This window comes from Toxorhynchites rutilus, chromosome 3 (genome assembly GCF_029784135.1).
Source record: "Toxorhynchites rutilus septentrionalis strain SRP chromosome 3, ASM2978413v1, whole genome shotgun sequence".
In the NCBI taxonomy this organism is placed as follows: Eukaryota; Metazoa; Arthropoda; class Insecta; order Diptera; family Culicidae; genus Toxorhynchites; species Toxorhynchites rutilus.
The window spans coordinates 331476866-331501321 of NC_073746.1; the positions used below are offsets into that span (position 1 = coordinate 331476866).

General features: G+C 39.8%; 3 protein-coding genes across 6 annotated transcripts in view; 2 read left to right on the forward strand and 1 right to left on the reverse strand.

The window, feature by feature from the left end:
• Positions 1-23776, reverse strand: part of LOC129774771 (uncharacterized) — a 131628-nt gene extending 107852 nt beyond the window's left edge. For 2 of the 4 annotated variants that reach the window (XM_055778726.1, XM_055778722.1), the window contains exon 1: positions 22766-23776. The gene's annotated coding sequence lies outside the window, so the exon portion shown is untranslated. The remainder of the gene's footprint in view (positions 1-22765) is intronic. The other 2 variants (XM_055778723.1, XM_055778724.1) reach the window with 2 other exon arrangements.
• On the forward strand, positions 3021-5231 carry LOC129774595 (uncharacterized). The gene has a single exon (XM_055778358.1). It carries the CDS (start codon positions 3021-3023, stop codon positions 5229-5231), a length of 2211 nt encoding a protein of 736 aa, XP_055634333.1.
• Positions 5241-8285, forward strand: LOC129774596 (uncharacterized). Its single transcript, XM_055778359.1, has one exon. It carries the CDS (start codon positions 5241-5243, stop codon positions 8283-8285), a length of 3045 nt encoding a protein of 1014 aa, XP_055634334.1.
• Positions 23777-24456: the final 680 nt, after the last annotated feature.

Consider the following 24456-nt stretch of genomic DNA (forward strand, 5'->3'; position numbering starts at 1 on the left):
GCAACGAGTTCTGCGACCTACTGAATATAAAGTTAGGTGTTCTTGCATCATCCGCGTTTCTAGTATTGTATCTATGAACATCATTTCCTCTTTCAATTCGATCACACAAATATCGAGGCAGCATACCGTTTAAAATTTTAAAGATGAACACCATTGTCAAATAGTAAATTCTTTGCTTCACAGATAGCCACTGTAGCGCGTCCAACATCAAATTAGAGGAAGTGTATCTACTACATCTTAAAATCAAACGCACAAATTTATTTTGTAAACGCTGCAATCTCGTTAATTGTGTATTGTTTGCAAGGAATAGGATCGACGAGCAAAAGTCTATGTGCGGTGAGATAAATGATTTATACAATTTAATTTTACTGTTCACCGTCAGTTCTTTCTTCAAACGACACAAAACGCCATACTTCTTGGCAATCTTCTTGATGACATTATAAATGTGAGACTTGAAAGGTCAATTGTCATCAATGATAACTCCTAGGTATTTGATTTCATTCACGCGTTCTAATGTCTCACCATTTATTTCAAAATTTACGTCAATACTGGAGTTTGGAACTCCAGAAATAAGCATGTATTTTATTTTGCCAACATTCAATTTCAATTGTTTGAATTTAAGCCACTGAGCCAGAGAATGCAAATCTTAGTTTATGTGTTCCTCGGTTTCTTTTATATCCTTAGCTGCGAACAGGAATGAACAGGACAGTATCATCCGCGAACAAATTAATGTCACAATATCGTAAAACCCGTCGCAGATCATTTATATATAAAATAAACAAAATGGGCCCTAAAGGCAGCATTCCATCTATTCAACATGCTACATGCTACAAGTCAATGGTAAACAGCAATGAATATGATACTTGCGTATTTTTTATTTTGTTTCCACCTCAGCCACTACACAGTAGTATGCGAACGCTCACTGCTTTAACATAACTGTTCTGATGTTATTATTTTTATGATCAAACATTTTATTATTTCATTATTGTGGTGAGTCAATAAACGACGTAGTTGTTCCAATATTGTCGTGCTACACACGCCGCACTAATCCGCAGGCCATTGGATAAGTCCAACATTGCGCGACATGACCAATTATGTCGTAAAAACAGACACTTCAATAAGCAAGAACCATTAACTTGTAGCATGTAGCATGTTGAATAGATGGAATTCCGCCTTAAGACACTTCCCTGCGGCACCCCGAGTGAGTTTCCGATGGGATCGGAAAAAGAATCATTAAAACGAGTCTTTTGAGTCCTGTCGCACAAATAGCATTCGAACCAATTGTACGACATTCCTACAATTCCATTGCGCTCCAATGATTGTAACTATATGGGCCTAGAAATTGTTTCAAAAGCGCGTTTAAGGTCCAGAAATACCGCAAATGTAGTTTCTTTCGCCTCGATATTCTCTTTTCATATTGCTAACACCAGATTCAGAGCGGTTTCACAAGAGTGTCCCTCTCTTTCACGACAAGTTCTAACATTTTTCTAATATGTGCAACATGTTAATTGGGCGGTACTCTTCGGCTTTATTCGTCCCATTAACTTTGGGGATCGGAATCACAAGGATTCCTTCCAAACCATTGGCACGTGTCCAGTTCGTAGAGATTCATTTATTAGGTCCAGTAGATCGTGTCCAATGACATGAAAGCAATCTTGTATCACTTTTGCGTTGACATTATCGATACCAGCCGATTTTTGCAATGAAAAACAAATATCTCTTAACTCAGCAAAAGTGATGGGTGAAAAACAATCTAGTCTACAATTGATATTAATCGGCTGTATTATTTCGTCAGGTTCACTGACCAAGTCAATACTTTGGTTGATAAACAGAACAGTATTGACGAAATAACTGTTGAATTTATCGGCAATAGTTTGGTCTGACTGCTCTTCTGACCCTTCAAAAACTATGGATCGCGGTACACTATTTTTAGAATTTAATAAGTTTTTCAATAATTTCAATAGTTCTTTGCTATTACTTTGATGTTCATCGATTTTCCTCTGTATATATTCACTTCTAGTCTTTTTCAAGGCCTGTTAATATATATTTCGCAAGAAGGTGTACCTACTCCAATCATTTTCTAAATTAGTCCTTGTAAACTTTCTGTACTTTTTATCTCTATTGCGTTTGAGACGCAGCAGATCAAAAGAGTACCAGCTGTTCGATTTTTTTAATTCAATATATTAGGCTGTCAAAAAAGTCCTGCGGTATTTTTTTTGAATTTTCATTTGTTCATAAATTTAGTTACAATCATCTGTTTTAAGTCAAATATGCGCCGTTTTGTTCGATGACTTGTTCCCAACGAGATGCCAACTTCATAATACCCCTTGTTTACGTCACGCAATCTAATAATTCACCGCTACCCTGTATTTAATTATCTTGTTCCTTTTTATTGTCACACCTTCTTATGTCATATACTTGAAGAAAGAAAAACTCATTTATAATTGTAACGTGTAAAACGAAAGACGCGTTTATTTTCTTTCTCGCTAATGCGAGTAGATTTTATACAGTCCACTGAAGTAAAGGCTGAAATCCATAGGTCCTTCGAACCGGATCTTCGTTTGGAACAGCCGAAATCGATAATTGACGAGATTTTCCACTGGGAAAACTCGATTCTTTGAAGTGAAAAAGTGAACATTCGGTCGAGGCATCGCGGCGTCGGTCGAGTGTGTGTGTATGCTGTTGACGAGCTCAAAGTGTGCACACTCTGAGGATCAAACAAGATCGAACTTGTTTGAAATGCTGACCGGGAAAACCGGGAATCTGAAGCTGACGAAGTTTCCACTGGGAAACCTAGATTCTTAAGAAAAAAGAATAGTGAACAATTGATTTGCCCATCGCGTCAGTCGAGTGCGCATGTGTGAGTGTGTTGCAGACGAGCAACAAGCGAACCGAAACTGTACAAACTTTCAAGAGTGAACATGATGAAACTTGTTTCTTGAATGGAAACTGAAACAGACGCTCTACAGTCGATAAGTGATTAACTAGTGCAACAACGAAGAAAAGAAGAATCGCGAGTTATGGAAGAAACGCTTAAGGCTCTCGTTCATCAGAGAGGGGCAGTAAGGGGGAAACTGACGCGAGTGAAGAACGCACTTGTGCACTGTGATGCCGTTCCTAACCCGAACATTAGAAACGTACACTTTCTGAAGTTGTATGCGAAAACTGTTGAGAACTGTTATAGTGAATACAACGCATTTCAAAACCTAATACATGCCCTTCCCCTCTCTAATGAACGACGATGCGAAAAAGAAGAGCGTTATGTGGAGTTCGAAGCTCTTTATAACGAGCTCACGATTCAGCTGAGCACCCTGTTAGAAGAGTTAATACCGAAGCCGGAGATGCTGCCCCCGGATCCTCCTGCTGGTGGAAATACTATTGCACCTGTAGCTCCTGTGCTCGTCCCTCAGCATTTCATTACTCCATTGGCCGTTCCTCTACCTACCTTCGATGGGACGTACGAAGCTTGGTACTCCTTTAAGTCCATGTTCCAAAACGTAATGGCACGATACGCAACGGAAACACCTGCAATCAAACTATATCAACTCCGGAGCGCTTTGGTTGGAAAGGCAGCTGGAGTAATCGATCAAGATATCATCAATAACGGTGATTATGAAGCTGCTTGGGCTATTCTAACTGACCGATTTGAAGACAAGCGATTGATTATCGACAAACACATCGAGGCCATCTTTTCTCTGCCGAAACTTGCAAAAGATAATTCGATTGAACTGCGGAAACTTGTCGACGCCTGTGTGAAAAACGTTCAGGCACTCGAAAATCTGGAACTCGAAGTCGATGGTTTGGGTGAGCAAATGCTCATTAATCAGCTAGCATCGAAGATGGATCGAGACACACGTAAAGTGTGGGAAACAAGGCAGGACCCGGGGGAGCTGCCATCATATATGGATACAATTGAGTTCCTGAAGCAACGCTGCAGAATCATGGAAAAGGTGGAAACGAACAGTGCTAAAGTAGAGATCCCGAAGCCGGTACGACCGGTGAACAAATCGAAGACTCTAGTGACTACAAATGAACTACAGTGTACAATGTGTAACAATACACACGAACTCTATAAGTGCGATGAATTTGAAAAGAAGAATATTAGTGAGAAATATAATCTGCTTCGAAGGTCTGGCTCCTGTTTCAATTACCTTGGAAAGGGGCATCGTACAACTGATTGCGCCTCCTCGAGTACGTGCCGAAAATGCAACAAAAGACACCATACGTTGCTGCATCCGGTGGAAACCAAAGCAGAACAAGTAGTGAACCCGACACCCACGACGAAGTCAGCAGGAGAAAGCGATTCCCGCTCTGAATCGACAACGGACAACGTCACTTCCGTTGAAACGAAGCACAAGAATCAAAACGTGGTTCTTTGTGTGTCATCAGATCTTCAAAATAAGCAGACTCTTCTAACTATCGCTGTGGTACTAGTATATGACTACGGTAGTAATCTCCATCCGTGCAGAACGCTTATCGACTCATGCTCCCAGAACCACTTTGTGGCTGAACGATTTGCCATGCAGCTGGCGCTCAAGAAGTACCGTGTCGACTATCAAGTCAGTGGATTGAATGGAGGCATTACACGAATCCACAACGTAGTGCGTGCTACAGTGAAGTCTCGCGTCACCAGCTTTTCGACCGAGCTTGAACTATTGATAGCTCCAAAGATCACAACTGATATGCCAGCGAGATCGTTTGACGTGACGAACTGGAGCCTTCCAACCCACGTTGAGCTCGCAGACCCCAACTTCAACAAGCGGGGTCGAATTGACATGCTGCTGGGAGCAGAAATCTTCTGGGATCTTATTAAGACAGAACGAATCATCCTTTCGGAGAATCTACCTTCGCTTAGAAGCACCGAACTAGGATGGGTGATCGGAGGAGTGATTTCCGAACATACACCTGTTATAGCCCGCACATTTTGCAGCGTCGTCGAACGAGACGATTTCAGAGACTTATTGAAACGATTTTGGGAGATAGAAGGTGCCCAGGATCTGCACCAAGATTCCACTACGACTACCGACGAGTGCATCCAGCATTTCCAGAACACTTTTCAACGTATGCCTGATGGGAGATTCTTAGTCCGACTTCCATTTAACGAGCGAAAGAGCGAACTGGGAGAATCGCTCCAGATGGCAACCCGACGTTTTCTTACCCTCGAACGACGCTTGGATCAAAGACCCGAATTGAAAGCTGAATATGCCACATTTATCCACGACTACGAGTGACTCGGTCACATGAAGGAAATAGAAATTATCTCGAACGAAATTCCTGGCTCGTCATACTATTTGCCACATCATTGTGTTTTGCGACCGAGTAGCGCGACAACCAAATTACGGGTTGTCTTTGATGGCTCCGCAAGAACGTCCACCGGAGTCTCGATCAATGACACGCTGAAGATTGGCCCTACCGTTCAAGACGATTTGGTATCGATCCTACTGAATTTCCGATGTTACCGATACGTCTTCACAGCAGACATACCAAAAATGTTTCGGCAAGTGATGATTAGCGCTGAAGATACTCCATTTCAGCGAATACTATGGAGAGATGATTGTTCACAACGCCTCAAGGCATTTGAACTGCTTACGGTGACTTACGGATTGGCTTCGTCGCCGTTTCACGCAACGATGGCACTGTCGCAATTGGCTGACGACGAAATCCATACGTTTCCGTTAGCTGCACCTGTATTGAAGAAATCGTTTTATATAGACGACGCTCTCTGTGGAGCGCACACCATCGAAGAGGCGCAGTTGTTGTGTCAGGAGCTGTTGAAGTTACTTCGCAGTGGTGGTTTCGATGCACATAAGTGGTGCTCCAACGATCCAGCTATCCTCAAGGATATCCCGAAGCATCTTTGGACTGGTGCTTTCGACGTGGAAGACGCAAACGATAAGGATGTTATAAAGACTCTTGGAGTGGTGTGGAATGCTTCACAAGATTGGTTTTCGTTCCGCATTCTACCACCTGACGAAACATGTCAATCTTTGACCCGCAAAGGGGTACTCAGTGAAATCGCCAGATTCTTCGATCCGCTAGGTCTGAGCGGACCGGCAGCAAAATTAATCTTCAGAGAGGTTGGCCTTTTGAATCTTGGATGGGACGATGCTGTTCCAGAAATCATTGCTGAGAAGTGGCGCGCCTTCCGATCTCAACTGCCAGCGTTGAATAATCTTGAAGTGCCTAGGTGGATTCTTAGCGATGGACCAAATATTGTGGAATTTCACGGGTTCGCCGATGCGTCAGATCAAGCATATGGGGCGTGCCTCTACACGCGTCTCGTACATCAGAATAATAATGTGGTGATGAAACTCATGTGCAGTAAGTCAAGGATTCTACCAAAAAAGAAGGGAAAGACAAAGTCGATTACAACGCCGAGAGCCGAGCTCCTCGCTGCTCTGCTCTTATCTCGAGAAGTGACTAAGGTAATTAAATCAGTTGACGTCAGCTTCGACCATGTGATACTATGGAGCGATTCACAAATAGTGCTTTGTTGGATTCGCAAACCACCGGCAGTCCTGCAGTTGTACGTTTCGAATAGGGTGACCGAGATACAGAAACTTACCAACAAGTTCCATTGGCGATATATTCCTACGAACGATAACCCCGCCGACCTAATATCGAGAGGTGAGATGCCTCAACATCTGCTCCACCGACAAATTTGGTGGAATGGCCCAGATGTGCTGAGTGAAGACGTTGTGCTGGTTGCACAGCCGCCTCCACTACATGATGAAGACCTTCCGGAAGTACGAACATGTCTTGCGCTTAACACATCACCAAGAAGATTGGATATATTCAACCGAATCGGCACGTTCAGTCGGTTACTGCGAAGTATGAGCCTGGTGGTTCGATTTGCACACTATGTTATCTCCGGAAGAAAGGTGTTGAAGAAAGGTCCACCGACAGTCAATGAATTTGATCAAGCATTAAAACTGATAGTGCACTTCGTGCAAAAGGAAGCGTTCCAGCCGGAATTGTGCGCATTAAAGGAGGGCGGTACACATCGCCTACGAAATCTGAACCCGTTTGTTGATCCAATCGACGGAACTCTGCGAGTTGGTGGCCGTGTGAAGAAGGCCTTTATTCCATACCATAGTCGCCATCAAATGTTGCTACCAGCGAAACATCCTGTGACTGAACTACTGATCCGTCATGAACACCAGAACAACCTCCACGCAGGGCAAAGGACTTTGCTTGCAATTGTGCGCCAACGGTTTTGGCCATTACAGGTGAAGAACACTATACGAAAAGTAATAAGACAATGTATCATATGCTTCCGAGCAAACCCGTTAAAGACAACGCAATTGATGGGTGATCTTCCATCGTATCGAGTGCAACCATCACCCGCTTTCTTCCACACTGGCGTGGATTATGCCGGTCCATTTTCAATTAAATCACTAACCCAAGCACGTAAGCCGATGATTACTAAAGGATACGTATGTCTTTTTGTATGCCTTAGTACACGTGCCATCCATCTCGAGCTTGTATCGAGTCTGACCACCGATGCCTTTATCGCGACTTTAAGGCGCTTCACGGGACGACGAGGACCCGCCAGTAAGATTTTCTCAGACAATGCGACGAACTTTGTCGGTGCTGAAGCCGAGTTAGAGCGTTTGAGTAAACTGTTTGCAGCAGAACAGCACGTCAAGCAGCTGACAGAGTTTTGTGGAAGTCAATCGATTACCTGGAGCTTCATTCCCCCGAGAAGTCCCCATTTTGGTGGGATTTGGGAGTCTGGTGTAAAATCAGTCAAATACCATCTGAAAAGAGTGGTTGGCAATCAACAACTGACTTTCGAGGAGATGAGCACAGTGTTGGTTCAGATCGAGTCGGTACTCAATTCACGTCCGCTAACACCATGCTCTGATGATCCCAACGATTTAACTGCCGTAACACCTGCACATTTTCTAGTTGGGCGCCAGATGCAGTCCATCCCTGAACCGTCGTACACCAATCTCAAACTTTCAACACTGTCACGGTGGCAATTAGTGCAGGTCATCCTACAACACTTTTGGAAAAGATGGCTCGCCGAGTATTTGCCAGAGATGCAGAAACGCCAGAAGTGGTTTAAAATCACCAAAATTCAACCAGGAGCTCTAGTACTAATCAACGACCCCAATCTTCCGCCGATGGAATGGCAACTCGGCAGAATAATTGATACACATCCAGGCGAGGACAACATTATTCGAGTCGTAACTTTACGCACCGCCAGGGGTGAATGCAAGCGAGGTGTAACAGAGATATCTCTCCTACCGCTGGACCAGGAGGATAGCTTGGAGTCTTGAAATGTGTCATTTCAACGCGGGGATGATGTTTACGTCACGCAATCTAATAATTCACCGCTACCCTGTATTTAATTATCTTGTTCCTTTTTACTGTCACACCTTCTTATGTCATATACTTGAAGAACGAAAAACTCATTTATAATTGTAACGTGTAAAACGAAAGACGCGTTTATTTTCTTTCTCGCTAACGCGAGTAGATTTTATACAGTCCACTGAAGTAAAGGCTGAAATCCACCCCTGTTATAGAAGCTCGCTTCCTTATTGGCAAAAAACTCGGATAGCAAATTTTCACAGGCCTCTTTTGTGGCTAACTTCTGACTACCTAGCTCGTTCGCCATGGACAAAAACAGGTGGTAGTCACTCGGTGCAAGGTCCGGACTATACGGCGGATGCAAAAGAACCTCCCATCCGAGCTCCCGGAGCTTCTGGCGCGTCACCAAAGAAATGTGTGGCCTGGCCTTGTCCTGATGGAAGACAATGCGGCCTCTATTTATCAAAGATGGCCTCTTCTTCATGAGTGCTACCTTCAAGCGGTCCAGTTGTTGGCAGTACAGGTCCGAATTGAGCGTTTGGCCATAGGGAAGCAGCTCATAATAGATTATTCCTTGACAATCCCACCAAACACACAGAAGAACCTTCCTGGCCGTTAATGAGGGCTTGGCCACCGTCTGAGCCGCTTCAGCGGGCTTCGACCACGACCGTTTGCGCTTCACGTTGTCGTAAGTGACCCACTTTTCATCGCCAGTCACCATCCGCTTCAGGAACGGGTCGATTTTGTTGCGACTCAGTAGCGATTCACATGCGTCGATACGGTCAAAGATGTTTTTTGCGTCAACGTGTGTGGCACCCATACATCGAGCTTCTTTGTGAATCCAAGCTTCTTCAAATGGTTAATAACGGTTTGATGACTTATCCACAGCTCTTGGCCGATGCTACGGCTGCTACTATGCCGGTCTTTCTCGGCTAATTCAGCGATTTTGTCGCAATTTTCGACGACAGACCTTCCGGAGCGTGGCGCATCTTCGACGACCTCTACAACAGAACGAAAACGTTGAAACCATCGTTGTGCGGTGGAAATGGAAACTGTATCGGGTCCATAAACTGCACAAATTTTATTGGCAGCTTGAGATGCATTTTTGCCTTTGTCATAGTAGTACTGTAAAATATGTCGGATTTTCTCTTTATTTTGCTCCATACTTGCGACACTATAACTCACGAACGACTTAACCAAACAAAACACTGTCAAGGACTATATTATAGCGCGCAAAAATACCTTTCCAACAAGCTATAGTATGACTCGATACAATGAATACAACTAGAACTACGCGCTTACAACGACACCTCGCGGAAATACCGCAGGACTTTTTTGACAGCCTAATATTTTTCAACCACTAATTTATTGTTACACTCTCTCAGAATATCAGTCAGAACAGCTGCATTCTCATTCAGATGTCCCGTCATTGCTGCAAAATCCAGGCTTGACGAAACAAGCTGAGACATGACTCCTTTGGAATATCTATTCCAGTTTTTTTATTTTTTTATTCTATTTTACGGTCATCCTGTCCATTCTCAATGTAAACAAAAATTGTCTCATGATCAGTTACTTTGAATTTGGCCTCTGTAACAGAATGGACAGTAGCAAAATTTGAATACACGTGATCTATTAGAGTTCTACTATATTTAGATATTCTAGTAGCATCATTAACAGATTGTTTTTGTGATAATTGTTTGAAGTTTTGTTATAATTGTTTTGTGATGAGATTGAAGTAATGTGATAATTGTTTGAATTGATTCGAATTTCGCATATTAAGCCAGTCAATGTTAAAGTCACCAGCAATTATATTTAACTTACCGTAATCAACAAAGCTTTCCAACCAGTTTTCTAAAATTTCTAGAAAGCGCTGGTCACTAGAACTGGGGGAATGATATAAAATTCCATAATTTCCCATCTTCATGCCTCTTTCAAATGAAAAAGTCAAGAACCAATTATTTTCAACAGCTTCGTTTAACCGAATGTTAAATTTAATTGACTCTTCTGCATAATTTGCAACACCTCCAGTGTGTTTGGAGTGCGACAAGCAAAAAGCAACTTTATAACCAGGAATATTGTATTGATCATATGATTCTTCAATTATGTGAGTTTCAGAAAGAAAAACCATCTGAGGACGCATGTTTTCTACAAGATATCGCATTTCTGCGAAGATTGTAGGAAGCCCAGCAATACTCAGCTAAATTATTGCTAACTTCTTCTCAAATATATTTTTATTGCTATTTGGTTTGTAAAAAGTTACTTTTTTCCTATCCAACAGTCTCAGATAGACAGGACACTGTGTGCTATAAGCTGGATGATTTATATCCAAATTCTACTTCCGTTCCGTATCAAACTTGATACAATTTATGCATTTCAATTCATTTCATGAGCACTCAGATGTTTTATGTTTTTCATTACATCTTGAACATATTTGTTCTTTCTCGCATTCTGTACTCTTATGCCCGCAATCTCCACATTTGAAACAGCGCAACACATTAAAGGCCTCAACCACGGTACATATCTCCCACCGATGATTACTTTACTAGCAGTCATCAGGTTTCTGTAAGTATCATGGTCAACTTCAATTATCGTGTTGTGTTTGTTATATTTCAAGTTGTCAATGAAAACATCAGAGGAATATCGATCACTCATCCCAATAATTTTCAATTTCGGTTTTATTGGCTTTGGAATAAAAGTACTAAACCCTTCTCCAAGATTGGTCTCAATTCCATTTTTCTCTTGTTCAATATTATCCCCTGCTGCACACTTAACAATAATCGAGCCAACTTTCCCTTCTTCATCCTGACAAAGAGTAGAAACTGTTGCATTTTGATGGATGAACTTTGCATTTTGATGGATGGACACATAATTTTTCAATGCTATTGTTGGCTAGAAAGTACCAGGTTCTAAATGTTCGATTGGAATGGACAAATTTGGCAAGAAAGTGCCTGTATGGCAACCTGTTTATTCTTGTGGAAAAAATGGCAATTTAACGTAACGAATAAACGTTGAATAAGCTATCAAACTTTGTTCAAAAGTAAGTTAAGAGTTTTAATTTCTTTCGATATGATTGTGAAAACATTTGAAAAGTTCCCTAGTAATTCTATAAACTTTCCTGAAGTTTGTCAGTGAGTGGTAGAATATTGCTGTTTGGTTTTGGTCATGACTTTCACGTTATCTGATCTCTGATGTACACGATTTTACAGATAGATAGATTAATGATTTCTATATCGATTAAACATAGTTTTCTTGCCAAAGTATCTCTTTATCGTGTTTGAATCTCAATTTATTGCGTTATCCGCGATTTTCGTTATACGCGGTGACGTTGCCCGAATATTTCGCGGGCAATCGGGGTTCTACTGTACCACAAAAAGGTTTGCATTGAGGAGAGAGAAAATTTCGCAATTTTTGTGAAGTATGGCCGTTTACAACTCATTGCCGATGGCTGAGTATAGAAGATGTCATTTGCGGTTTTCATTACACAGTCATAGTTAATCTTAAAAATTCAATGTATTCTGAAATAATATGAAGTGATGATCATGCAAATTGAATAAAATAGGTTCGCAGTCCTATACATCGAGCTTTTTTTCGAGGTGTTGTCCTGAAAACATAAATATTCAACATACTTTGGAGAATATCATCATTCTAACATAGTTTTGTCATCCCAAATAAAGATTGCACTCTCCATGAAACAGTGACAATCAATGGATAAAAAGATCAACGTATACAACGTTTGCATCTCCAAAAGCATTTATCAACGAATCATTCATATTCATCTGCTTTCGTGGTGCTAGATCTGTAATCCCACAACTCAGACGAGTCAGTCAATTAATGTCGTGAGTTTTTCGAATCAACATTCTTTGATGGGTGCGTATTTACCTTTTTGCACATCATTCATACAGAAGCGCATTTAAGCCTAAATAACAAGTTTCACATCTAGAGTTTTACACAACTTCATCAGAACATCCGAAACACATAATGATAACTGCTGGTGGGATTAATCCGCTTGGAGGGACACTTCCCCCCACGCGGGCCACTAATAAAAACCTCGCATGAAATGGCCACTCGAGTGGACAAACTTTTTTCACCACTAGGCTCGGAGGGGAGCGTGTGCCACTTGTTGTCTGTATTTGTTCGCTGTTCTTGCGATTCCAAGTGGAAAGCGGTCATAAATAAGTGAGTTGTACAGAAGAGTATTCTTGTTTATGTTGCTGTTTTTTCCTTCTTCTACTCTCCCCCGATTTTTGATGAAGTCATTGTACTTTCTCCACCCCCACACCACACATACATTGTAATATTCATCAATTATTTAACGGCAGACTTTCAATTTACGATAGCGAAGAACCAGACAGGAGAGTGGAAAGAAGATTGTCTGGCTTTCGCCGTGGTATATGTGTGAACGCGTGGTTGATAAAACTTAACAAAGTTTAATCTGGCTTCGGACAAATAGAAACAATTTTCATGCAGCGTTTTCTCCGTCGCGGGTGCTGACAGACAGTGGATTTCAGCTCCATGTGTGTACACAATCAATAAAGTTGGACAGCCAGAGTATGTGTGGGAGGGAAACTTCGCCAGTTCTTATGTAAAAGTGCATACCCTAAAAAACGATTAAGGATGTTATAAGTTTTCCATAATCTATTATGCATGGTGCTGTTTTTTATTGCCCGACGTGGCGGAAAGCGTTGGTCCTGTAGGCTGCCGGGAAACCAAGCGAACGATTTGTTTGCTATGAGGGCTGAGGGTACGAACAGAAGTGCGCTGAGTGCGGATTAAAGCAGGATTTTTTATTCCCTCTCCCAACCCGCACAATGTACGTTCCGAGAATTTAGGAGCAACGTTTCAAAAGCAGGAAAGAAAGCGCCAAAAACAGTATCTGCGCGCTGCAGAAAAGCCATTATTCTCTCCGCCAACTCCATCTGAGTTAACTGTCACAACAATAGCTCATTAATATATTTCCCTCCAGTTGTGGGCGGCATTTCCACGTGCCTCACAGGCTGGCTTCCCCGGGATCTGTAAGGCTAAGGTTAAGCTGCCGAACGCTTGCGAGCGAGCAGAAAACGCGAGTACGCAACGCAATTAATGCGCATTAAAAATTAATTACGCCTCAACGGGGATTTTTTTGCCTGTTTGTATTCAATGGAGGGTGCCAACGAAATCACATTGTAAAGTAATTACCGCGATTGGGTGTTTCCCTTTGGATGTGGGGGGCTCAACAGCCACAAATTAATTTTGAAGAATTATTCCTAGTGTGAAGCTGTCTCTGCTTTCCTTTGAAATCCTTCAGCTTGGGTGCGGTTGATAAAATTAGTATGTATTTTATTTGAAGAACGATTTATAATTAGATTACTTTTTCCGATAGGGTTCAGTAAATAGATTAGAAATTTAGTTTGAGTTCGAAGCTCAGTTTCAATGCTCCACCTCTTACTACTCACAAGTTATAAAGAATTTGTAATCTACAAGATCGTGTAATCTACATATCATGTTACGCTTATTCCTTTTGTTTCAAAGGATGGTAAATTCATTGAACTAATAGTTTATTTTGCATTTATTTTACATAAAGAAGCCGTCGCTAAAAGCCGATCAATGGTGTTTATAATTTCGTGTGGAAATATATAATGCATTTTCCAGCAAGCACTATGGGGTCAAAGAAAAAAAAACAAACAAATTCTTATATGCGAACAGCCTATACAAAATAAACCATGCAATAAAGGTATGTCTATGATATCATTTACATAATTGATATTTGTTTTGATTAAATGTTTATCAAATACTTCAAACAGGAACAGGGTTGAGTTCCATCAAATCAGAGGTATCAGAACGGAATGCAGTTTTGCATTCTGCGATCCAATTGACTCTATTTGAGCAAGATACGATCGGAAGACTTAGTTAGACTTATAATTATGTTGACGTTAGTTTTATGTCAAGAAAAGCACGTTACATTTGCATTGCTCAATCGGATTTGATAATGATATAAAATCATTATTAATTTTCGTTTAAGATTTAGTTTACCATTTGTAGAAAACATGTTATTCTATTACATAAAATACATATTGGATTTGGAAAAGTTCATTCTATTTCTAGTGTTTATTTCTAAATGTGCTTATTTCTCCTGAAAATCCATAACTATTTTCGTTTTACAAAAACGGGACACGAAGCTCAATACCGTCAACATGAATCGCGGAAAACGATCGATTTCCAACCCACTCTTGCTCAAATCCAGTCGATCAGAACACAAAATTGCGTTCCTTTCATATAGCATTTGAATCAGTCCGAATGAGAGTCATCTCTGTTTGACATTCATATGTATTGTGATGTCCAGATAAAAAAAAGTCTGTGTCTCCTGTTAGCACTACAATAAATAAAGAACATTGTTTATCTTTTTCTTATTAAACACAGTTAATGTGAATACAAACAAATGCGCTCATACTGTCGTGAAAATCCATTTGCTTTGGAAGTTCTTGTTTTAAAGATTGAAAATATCTAAAAAAAAATATCCTGTCCTGGGAGTACGTTTACGGGAACATATAGGAAGTATAAATTGAAGAAGTGAATATTGATCATTTAATGAGGGATTCATGATATGTTTGCACCAATCGGTTTGGACACTCCCTAACAATCAACTGTAATATAACTACAAAATTTTCAATAGTTATTATGTTAAAATAGCGTCGAAGAATTTAATATGGTTTTTCCTACATGTTTGCGTAGACCGCATAACGTTTTTTCTAAAATAGCCTAAAAATCAGTCTAGTCCGATTCTGGTCTATGCATTTCCGGGTATTTTTCGAACAAAGAAATCGAATGAGATTAACACAATTCTGGAAATATTGAAGCTCAAACCATTGAAAATGCTGAATTGGTTCACAACAAAATGGCTCTCACTGGAATCCCTCAAACGGAACCTAGAGAGATTTAACTATGACCGAAACGAAACCTTTGAATCTTTTGAACGACTCGATGACCAAAACTATTTTACTGTTTTTTTAACTACGTTATGCTAGTGATTTTTGATTTACAAATTAGTTCATTAACCTGAATACTTCATTTTACTCTCTTGAGTAGACTTACTCTATGTCCAGAATAATACATGAAATCTTAGGCAACAGGATCAGGCTTTGGAGATTTTGAACAGCAGAAGTCAGTCTATGTCGGTATTGAAGTTGTAGAAACAGAAACTACAGAACTGAGCAATAGCAGTAAAATAACTTTTATGACTATCCGCTGATTCGTCAAACGGTTAAACGGCGATAGTTAATATGATTTTAAAAAAATGTATATTTGTCCGAAGTCCATCGCCAAGATGGCAACCCGGCTGTAGACTTGCCACAAGAGTAACCTATTGTATTGACACAACAAAAAAGGGGGTCTTCGTAGCCTAATTGGTTGCATGTCCGCTACTAAGCGAAGGATCATGAGCTCATAAGTCAGGGCCCGCAACTGACCATCTTTGTGTATTATTCTAGCTGCTACGTCCACGCAACAATCATCATATGACGGTAATCCCAGTCCCTTACCGCTCACATTACGGTCTGCTGTGTCGGTAATTGGCACTATTAATAACACAACAATGGAAGCCTCATATCAACAGTCCCGCTGTGAACAGTCCAGCTGTGAACATTCGAGCAATAGGAATATTCATACGCCGAAAAAGGCGACATGTGTATCGATATAATAGGAATACTCTTGCGCCTAAATGGCTACTGTGTAATAGATAAAACAAATGTTTATCGATAGATAGGAATACTCTTACGCCTAAAAATGGCTACTGTGCAAAATACAACAATAAATATCTTAAGATAAAAATGTACACGAATAAATTCGGCTCTGTTACAGTTGAATTGCTAAATGAGCCCAATAAAATGAACAGATGAGATAAAAAAAAACAGAACAGGAAAAAGTTGTCAGACACATGCTCTTTTTCCGATTTTACCACAGAACAGTTAGACACAGATCGACACGTTTATAAATTATACATTTGAATTGGGTCACAAAAATTAAAACGGATTAAAATGTAAGAAACATACAACATACAATGTATACAACTAAAATGACAATAGAAATTGCATAGCTTGAATCTAAATCCATCAAAAAGTGAGTTTGCTTCCTGGAACGTTCCCAACACACGAGTTTTGAAGTTATTCGCAGTATTTTCCATTCACAATATTCAAATAAAAACTCACACGATTAATTATTTAGAACGAAAAAAGCTATCAGAACCTGTCCGTATCCTAAGCATGTGTCATACCAACTTTATGTCCGCTTTTCAAGCGTTGTCAGCTCTCCGGTTTTTGAATCGTCACCTTCTAATTGATTACAACCATTACATTTTTAGGTGTACCAAAATATATTAAAATTAATGTATTTACGTAGTACAATATAAACAAGCACGCCCTGCTAACTGTTTAAACTTGAATTACATCTCAAAGTATCATTGTATTCAACATGAACACCATCAACATCATCGAATCAATAATAACTATGCCAATGAGAACACTAGAGCTAAGATTAAGCTTCAAAAGAAATTTTTTGAAAAAAAAAACTGAGGCAAAATTTTCAAACCAAAAATGCAGATTTCATCATGGCAACTCTGATTCAAATTGTACATAAAATTCGTTTGAAGAGAATGTCAAACACTGTCACTGCCAACGATTAGTTCGTCCGACTAGAATACTCTAGTAACCTTGAATGACAATATTTCCAGATGTTATAAAATGCCTTTGTTTCGAAAACATTTTACTTAATGTGAATACATTTAATTTTGTGAAGACATTCAAGAGGCATTATTAAATATTTTTTTTCATAACCTAAGATTTCGAAAGCAGCATTTTCCGAATAACTTTTCGAGACATTTTTCTCACTGCGTTTTTATTACTATTTTCAGAGTGTAGCCTGTACACTTTTTATTTGTTTGATTGACGGCTCATAATAAAAATTAAATATTCATATGCATTCATTGTTCTATTTCACAAAATTTTCATTTATTGTAATAAGCTTCAAAACATTCAACTCTAAAAATGATTAAAGTAGTTATTATATATATGAAAATATAATTCAGAATAAATGTTTTCATTGAATTATCTTTTTTCTCATAAATTAAGTTTTGAATGATATGTGTAATACGTAATAATACTTAAAATATTTTCTCGTGTCTTGTGGAGGTGTTTGGAACGGATCATCTCGTAGGTTTGTTATTAGCACTCGGCAGCACTAATTCTGAACAATTTAAGAACTTTGCTTTCAATTTCAACAAAAAGATACATTACTCGTCAGAAGATCAACTATGTTCGTAGGGATGAAATGTAGTTCAGTAGATACATTGCAAAACTGTATGTTTCGATTATCAATGTAGTTTTCAAAATGCAGGAATGAAATATTTTCTCTAGCTTCCGCGTTAGTTGTATTTGCAATCTCTCGAGAGTTTGTACAATAGAACTTCTTGGATATGGAACTGTTCAACACGATCTATTGATCCAAACCATAGATTTCAGGTATGTATTCTAAAGCAACCACATCGCACAACCAACGATGATTCGTTTCAATAAAGGGTTTTTTTTTGAGAACATAGAACTTTAATTTGAAATAAAACACAAATTACTGTTGTTATTTACACAGGTAATTAGTGTAATTAAAATCGGCCTTATTCGGAAGATAACTGTTGTCATTTTATTTGAATACTAGCTGACCCGGCAAACGTCGTCCCGCCCAATATTTGTTTTTTTATTATCAATACCTTCAAACGTTCACGTTTTCTTACTATGAGCAAGTTCATGGGTCCAATCGCAGAACTGTTCATTGATTGATCTTCTATTCGACCCCGTTGAATTTACCTTTCACTATAGAATTCCTAGTATTTCTAACAAAACTCATCATTATAATATCAGATTATTTTCAGACACAATTCTCGTTCAAGATTTTTCAATCACTTGCAAATAACATGTTTCTTCGTTCCATGGAATAAATGTTTTATACAGAAAATATGATAGAATAAAGCCCTCAATCGGACAATTCCTTTCTCGAGTTCTGCTCTTATCAACACATCCGGCGATCCTCTTTTTTTTTGGTATGGATAAAAGAAGATATAGGAGTGCGTTTCATCACATTAAAATCCATTTCCAGTTTCGAACAAAGATCAATTTCGCTAGCGTAAACATCAAATAAACTAACAGCACTTGTCACTATGTAATTGTAGAACATATGAGAATTTAGTTTTCCGAATTTTCTCTTTTTCCTTCAAAGTTTTCCGAAAATTTTCAATTCTCATGTTTGGTTGGAATATTTTTGGTTGAAATATGTGTAACATTTCCCTCTTTCTATTCCAGAGGAGGAAGGGTTGTCATATATAATAGAAACATTTCTCATACCCAAAAACCCTCACATCCCAAATTGTGGTTGACTAGTTCTCGAGTGATGCAGAAGTTTGTGTTTCGTTTGTATGGCAGCCCCCCCCCCACCTTAGAAAGGGGAGTGGAGAGTCTAACTACCATAGAAACATTCATTGCTCCCTAAAACCTCAATATGCCTAATTTGGCTTCATTTGGTTGAATAATTCTCGTGTAATGCAGAAATTTGTGTTTCATTTGTATGGCAGCCCCCTCTTAGAGAGGGGGGTGGAGTGTCTAACCACCATAGAAACATTTATTGCACCCTAAAATTTCAATATGCCTAATTTGGTTTCATTTGCTTGATTAATTCCCGAGTTATTTAGAAATTTGTGTTTAATTTGTATGGCAGCCCCCCCTTAGAGAGGGGGGAGGGGTCTCAAACTATCACGAAAACCTTCCCCGGCCCCAAAAACACCTACATACCAATTTTCATGTTAATCGGTTCAGTAGTTTCCGAGTCGATAAGAATCAGACAGACAGACAGACAGTCTCTGATTCGTCTTCAGAATCAACTCTTCCTCTGAAGGCGGCCAGATGGACGATTTCTTATGACTCGACAATAATGGATGGATTCAGCTTCGAGATCAATTGCGAAATAGTATGCAGGGACACCAGATTTTTCTCAAAAACCTGAAATTCAAATTTTGAACCGTATATTACACTTCATATATTAGGCTGTCAAAAAAGTCCTGGGGTATTTCCGCGAGGTGTCGTTGTAAGCGCGTAGTTCTAGTTGTATTCATTGTATCGAGTCATACTATAGCTTGTTGGAAAGGTATTTATAATATAGTCCTTGACAGTGTTTTGTTTGGTTAAGTCGTTCGTGAGTTGTAGTGTCGCAAATATGGAGCAAAATAAAGAGAAAATCCGACATATTTTACAGTACTACTATGACAAAGGCAAAAATACATCTCAAGCTGCCAATAAAATTTGTGCAGTTTATGGACCCGATACAGTTTCCATTTCCACCGCACAACGATGGTTTCAACGTTTTCGTTCTGGTGTAGAGGTCGTCGAAGATGCGCCACGCTCCGGAAGGCCAGTCGTCGAAAATTGCGACAAAATCGCTGAATTAGCCGAGAAAGACCGGCATAGTAGCAGCCGCAGCATCGGCCAAGAGCTGGGGATAAGTCATCAAACCGTTATTAACCATTTGAAGAAGCTTGGATTCACAAAGAAGCTCGATGTATGGGTGCCACACACGTTGACGCAAAAAAACATCTTTGACCGTATCGACGCATGTGAATCGCTGCTGAATCGCAACAAAATTGACCCGTTTCTGAAGCGGATGGTGACTGGCGATGAAAAGTGGGTCACTTACGACAACGTGAAGCGCAAACGGTCGTGGTCGAAGCCCGCTGAAGCGGCTCAGACGGTGGCCAAGCCCTCATTAACGGCCAGGAAGGTTCTTCTGTGTGTTTGGTGGGATTGTCAAGGAATAATCTATTATGAGCTGCTTCCCTATGGCCAAACGCTCAATTCGTACCTGTACTGCCAACAACTGGACCGCTTGAAGGTAGCACTCATGAAGAAGAGGCCATCTTTGATAAACAGAGGCCGCATTGTCTTCCATCAGGACAACGCCAGGCCACACACTTCTTTGGTGACGCGCCAGAAGCTCCGGGAGCTCGGATGGGAGGTTCTTTTGCATCCGCCGTATAGTCCGGACCTTGCACCGAGTGACTACCACCTGTTTTTGTCCATGGCGAACGAGCTAGGTAGTCAGAAGTTAGCCACAAAAGAGGCCTGTGAAAATTGGCTATCCGAGTTTTTTGCCAATAAGGAAGCGAGCCTCTATAACAGGGGTATTATGAAGTTGGCATCTCGTTGGGAACAAGTCATCGAACAAAACGGCGCATATTTGACTTAAAACAGATGATTGTAACTAATTTTATGAACAAATGAAAATTCAAAAAAAAAATACCGCAGGACTTTTTTGACAGCCTAATATATAAAATCTGTCATATGTAAATCTGTCATATTCCAAGTAAGATTGTGGAGTGAGAGGAAAAAGAACTTGTACACACAAAATAGATTAATAGCTCATGTTTTGTCATCCAAATTTATGACATTAAATGAGACATAACATAACAGAAAATGTCATGACTCACAAATACTAGTAAGCATTTGTATAATATACATGGTACAGCAATATAAGATTAATACGAGCGAGCGAAACAAAAGACAAATAAGCTTTCCGCATACCTTGTCACATACACGACCCAGACCGAGATAGATATTGTTCTCTTTCATGCGCTCCTTTTTTACTCTTAAAAACACTTTCCAACTTCATTTTATAATCAGGTGCAACATTATCACGTATTTGCTGAACAACTGCTTAAGCATCATTAGCCATGTGGATAGCGTGGTCGTGTAAAATAGCTTTGCATTCCAGCCGGCCTAGGTTCGATCCCCATTGACGTCGTATGGACTTTTTTTTTGGCACAATCCCAAATGAAATGAGAAAAGAAAACAGAAAGAGATGTCTGCACGCATTCATACAAACCATTTTGAAGCTTTTAAAACAGCTCATTATTTGCGCATTTGACTCTTCAGCACACGAAATGGCATCATGCCAAAGATGACATGTTTTCTGCCACTGCCACTCCTCATTGTTCATTTATTCAATTCGCGGAATTTAAAAATTCCTTATATTGTGAGGCAAAAATATTATTGGATTTGCAGATGGAATGAATGCACTTTTAAAATAAGAATAATAAATGAAAATTTACTCTTTCGTATCGTATGCTGCTCAATAGAGGAACACGTTTTATCGCAAATGGTGATAAGTATTGAGCAAAAACTGTCTAATAATCTAATTATAGATTTATGTTATAATGAAGAGTTTTTTTTATGAAAATAGCAGAAAACGTAAAGACAAAAGGTTAAGTAAGAGTAATTATTTCCATTCAAAATATAAAATCTTCTTCTTTCTTTGTTTTTAAGAGGCTTTAAACTTTGAAGTTCATTCGCCTCTAAAATATAAAATATTATTCAAGTGCAGTTCGTAGAGCTTTTTTCATGAAGATAGTTGATAGTTGATAGTTGAGTTTAGATAGTTGTCTTTTCTAACCAGGAAAACTTTGTATATTTATTACAGATAATTTTCATTCAGATAATGTGAAATGTATAAGAATCAGGAAAAATCAGGATCATTTCAGAACAATCAGGCAAAATTAAGTGCTCGTCAGGATATCAGGGAACATACCAAAAAGCCTGGGAAGTCTTGAAAAATTAAGAAGTTTGGCATCTCTGCTTGTTATCCTGTACAGTAAAAGTGGAATGCATATAATAAGCATTTGCAACCATAGATTATATGCAGCCACAGGTGCATATAATCTATGGTTGATGAAACTAATTGCTCAGATAGATGATTATGTCGATAATATTAAACATTCAACTGGACCCAAAAAAAGTCGCTCCTGCGCTTGATTCTTCGCCTAGGTTAATCAGTTCATCGGATATGTATATGTTGATATGTTGAATAGAATAAAATATCTAGAATAGCAAAACTGAATCGGAAACCGTGCAGCCTAAAATTTTAGATGGCTTCCGATGGCAAATTGCCTGCGATTAAATCGGTAGCTTATCTAAGTGGCATGAAGTCCAACATAAAGCAAGGAAAGTAAACGCAACGTACGGACAAGCCTAATGGAGGTATTCGCTAATGAATTATACGATTAGTTGGTATCTAAGAAGGAACAAGAACAAAACTAGTGTAACTGGTGTACAGATTTCACCCACAAAGAATAATTCCATAACGCTATCAATAATGGACAACGCTCCGTAGAATCGCATCCTTGTTTTGTCGTGAGATCAAGTATTTTAAAAACGGGAATACATTTTCTCGTTGATATTTCCGAAAATCATACTGAAGCTGAGTTGTGGGAAAATGATAACTCGTCTATTGAATTTATTCCACAACGCAGATCTTTCAATCTAATGAGTCCACATTACATTTCCAACAAATTAAACGGAACAGGTCTCGCTCTAAAACGCAGTGTGGAAACTGCGGATGTTCTGGAGATATGATGATATACTGCAAAAAGAAAAAAAAATGTATTTACCAGATGAATTCAAAGCTCCTCTTTTCAGCACGGCACGGATCCCGAACTCGGATAGCATCCAACCACCTTGCACCTTGTCTTCCCTAATCCACTCTGCGAGATGTTAAAACGGTCCACACAAATCCTATGCAAATTCAGTTTACGCTGCTCGTTCCGGTCTATTTACCTGAGGGCGCCTCTGTGTTCTCAGCGTGTGCCGTGTTCGTGATTTCGCAAAATTAGAATCACTCTATCATGTGTTGATTCTTCCCACAAGTGTGTAGCTGGCCACAGCGGAACTATTAGCGCCTAATGATTTCAGCTACTGTTCGATAGCCTGCGGTGAGCTTTGACCACAAGAAGGGGAGTTTGGTTTGGTATTCTTTTCACTAAAGCCACAATATTTCGTTCAATTCCTGGCTTGCATTTCTTTTCACTATTCATGCGTTGTGTTGTGATGCATCAATTCCAGCGAAACCCCACCGAGCACACAAACGTTGCTTAGCTGTTTCGTTTGTTGTTATTCAGTCGTTTGACGTTGACGATTTCATTCAACAGAAGTGCCGCTCTCACATTTCATGTTTTCACCAGCGGAACCACTTCACACAAACAAGGAACAAAAAGAGAAATATCACAAAACAAATTTTATTTGCTATTTAACGAATGACTTCTAAGAAAACGAGCGAGAATAAAGCTGAAAAAGTGGAAATACCACAGGTTAAGCCATCACCGCAATCCGACTCGCCAGGCTCAGTATCAAATTTCACTATTGTTTTCAAGCCTCGTTACGCAGCCCACTTCGAACGGCTGGTGGACCCCAATAACGCGGCTTACAAAACCCAATGCCAAAGGCTGCACTATTTTGAAAAGGGCAAACTAATCCGACAGCACGGTTTCAAATTCACTCCCCGATTCTTTCCCGCTCTTTGTTATAGGTGTCCTAAATGCCGACCTCTGTTCACTATTCACCACTGATTGGATTTACTATCGCTTCAAATGCCGGAAAGGGCAAACACGTTTGCACCGGACAACGCGTCGAATTGGACTGAACCAGACATCACCGGAGCGGCGCGAATTCGGCGAAATATCGCTCTAGATCCCCTCGTCGCAAAAAAAAAACATAAATGGGGGAGGAAAAGCGATCCTTTCTGTTTGTATGCTTGGCAAACGGCGCCAGAGAGAGGGAGAGAATGAGAGATTTCCCGACGCGCGCTGAAGGGATGCAAACGATGTGAGAGGGAAAAACATTTTTATGAATGGTATATCCTGCGCCTACTGCCACGTATTTTGTGAGTCTAGTGCTGCTCGCGCGAAGGATCAACTTTCGCCGCACACATCGATGCCACACAGAGGTGAATGATAAACAATATGATTGGGGAGAGAGGAAGCGTCGGGAAATTCTGTTCAAGACAACGAAATTTGCGAACGGTGTAATGTATGTATGCAAATCGGATTTGGTTTTATTATTAGATTTGGTCGTACATTTATTTGCGATTTGTAGTCTTCATACCAGACCCAATTGTCATTCGTTTGAAGTAAATGCATAAAAAATGTGAAAGTGCTGACTTAATGTGTCCTACCCCTCAAATGGGATGCATTCTCTGCTATTCGGCATATTCCTTCACTTGGAACATTTGTGTGTCTCAGTATTAATTTTTTAAGGACTTTACAGTGTCGTTTTGAGCATCATCTCGGAAAAGTATTGCCCATCG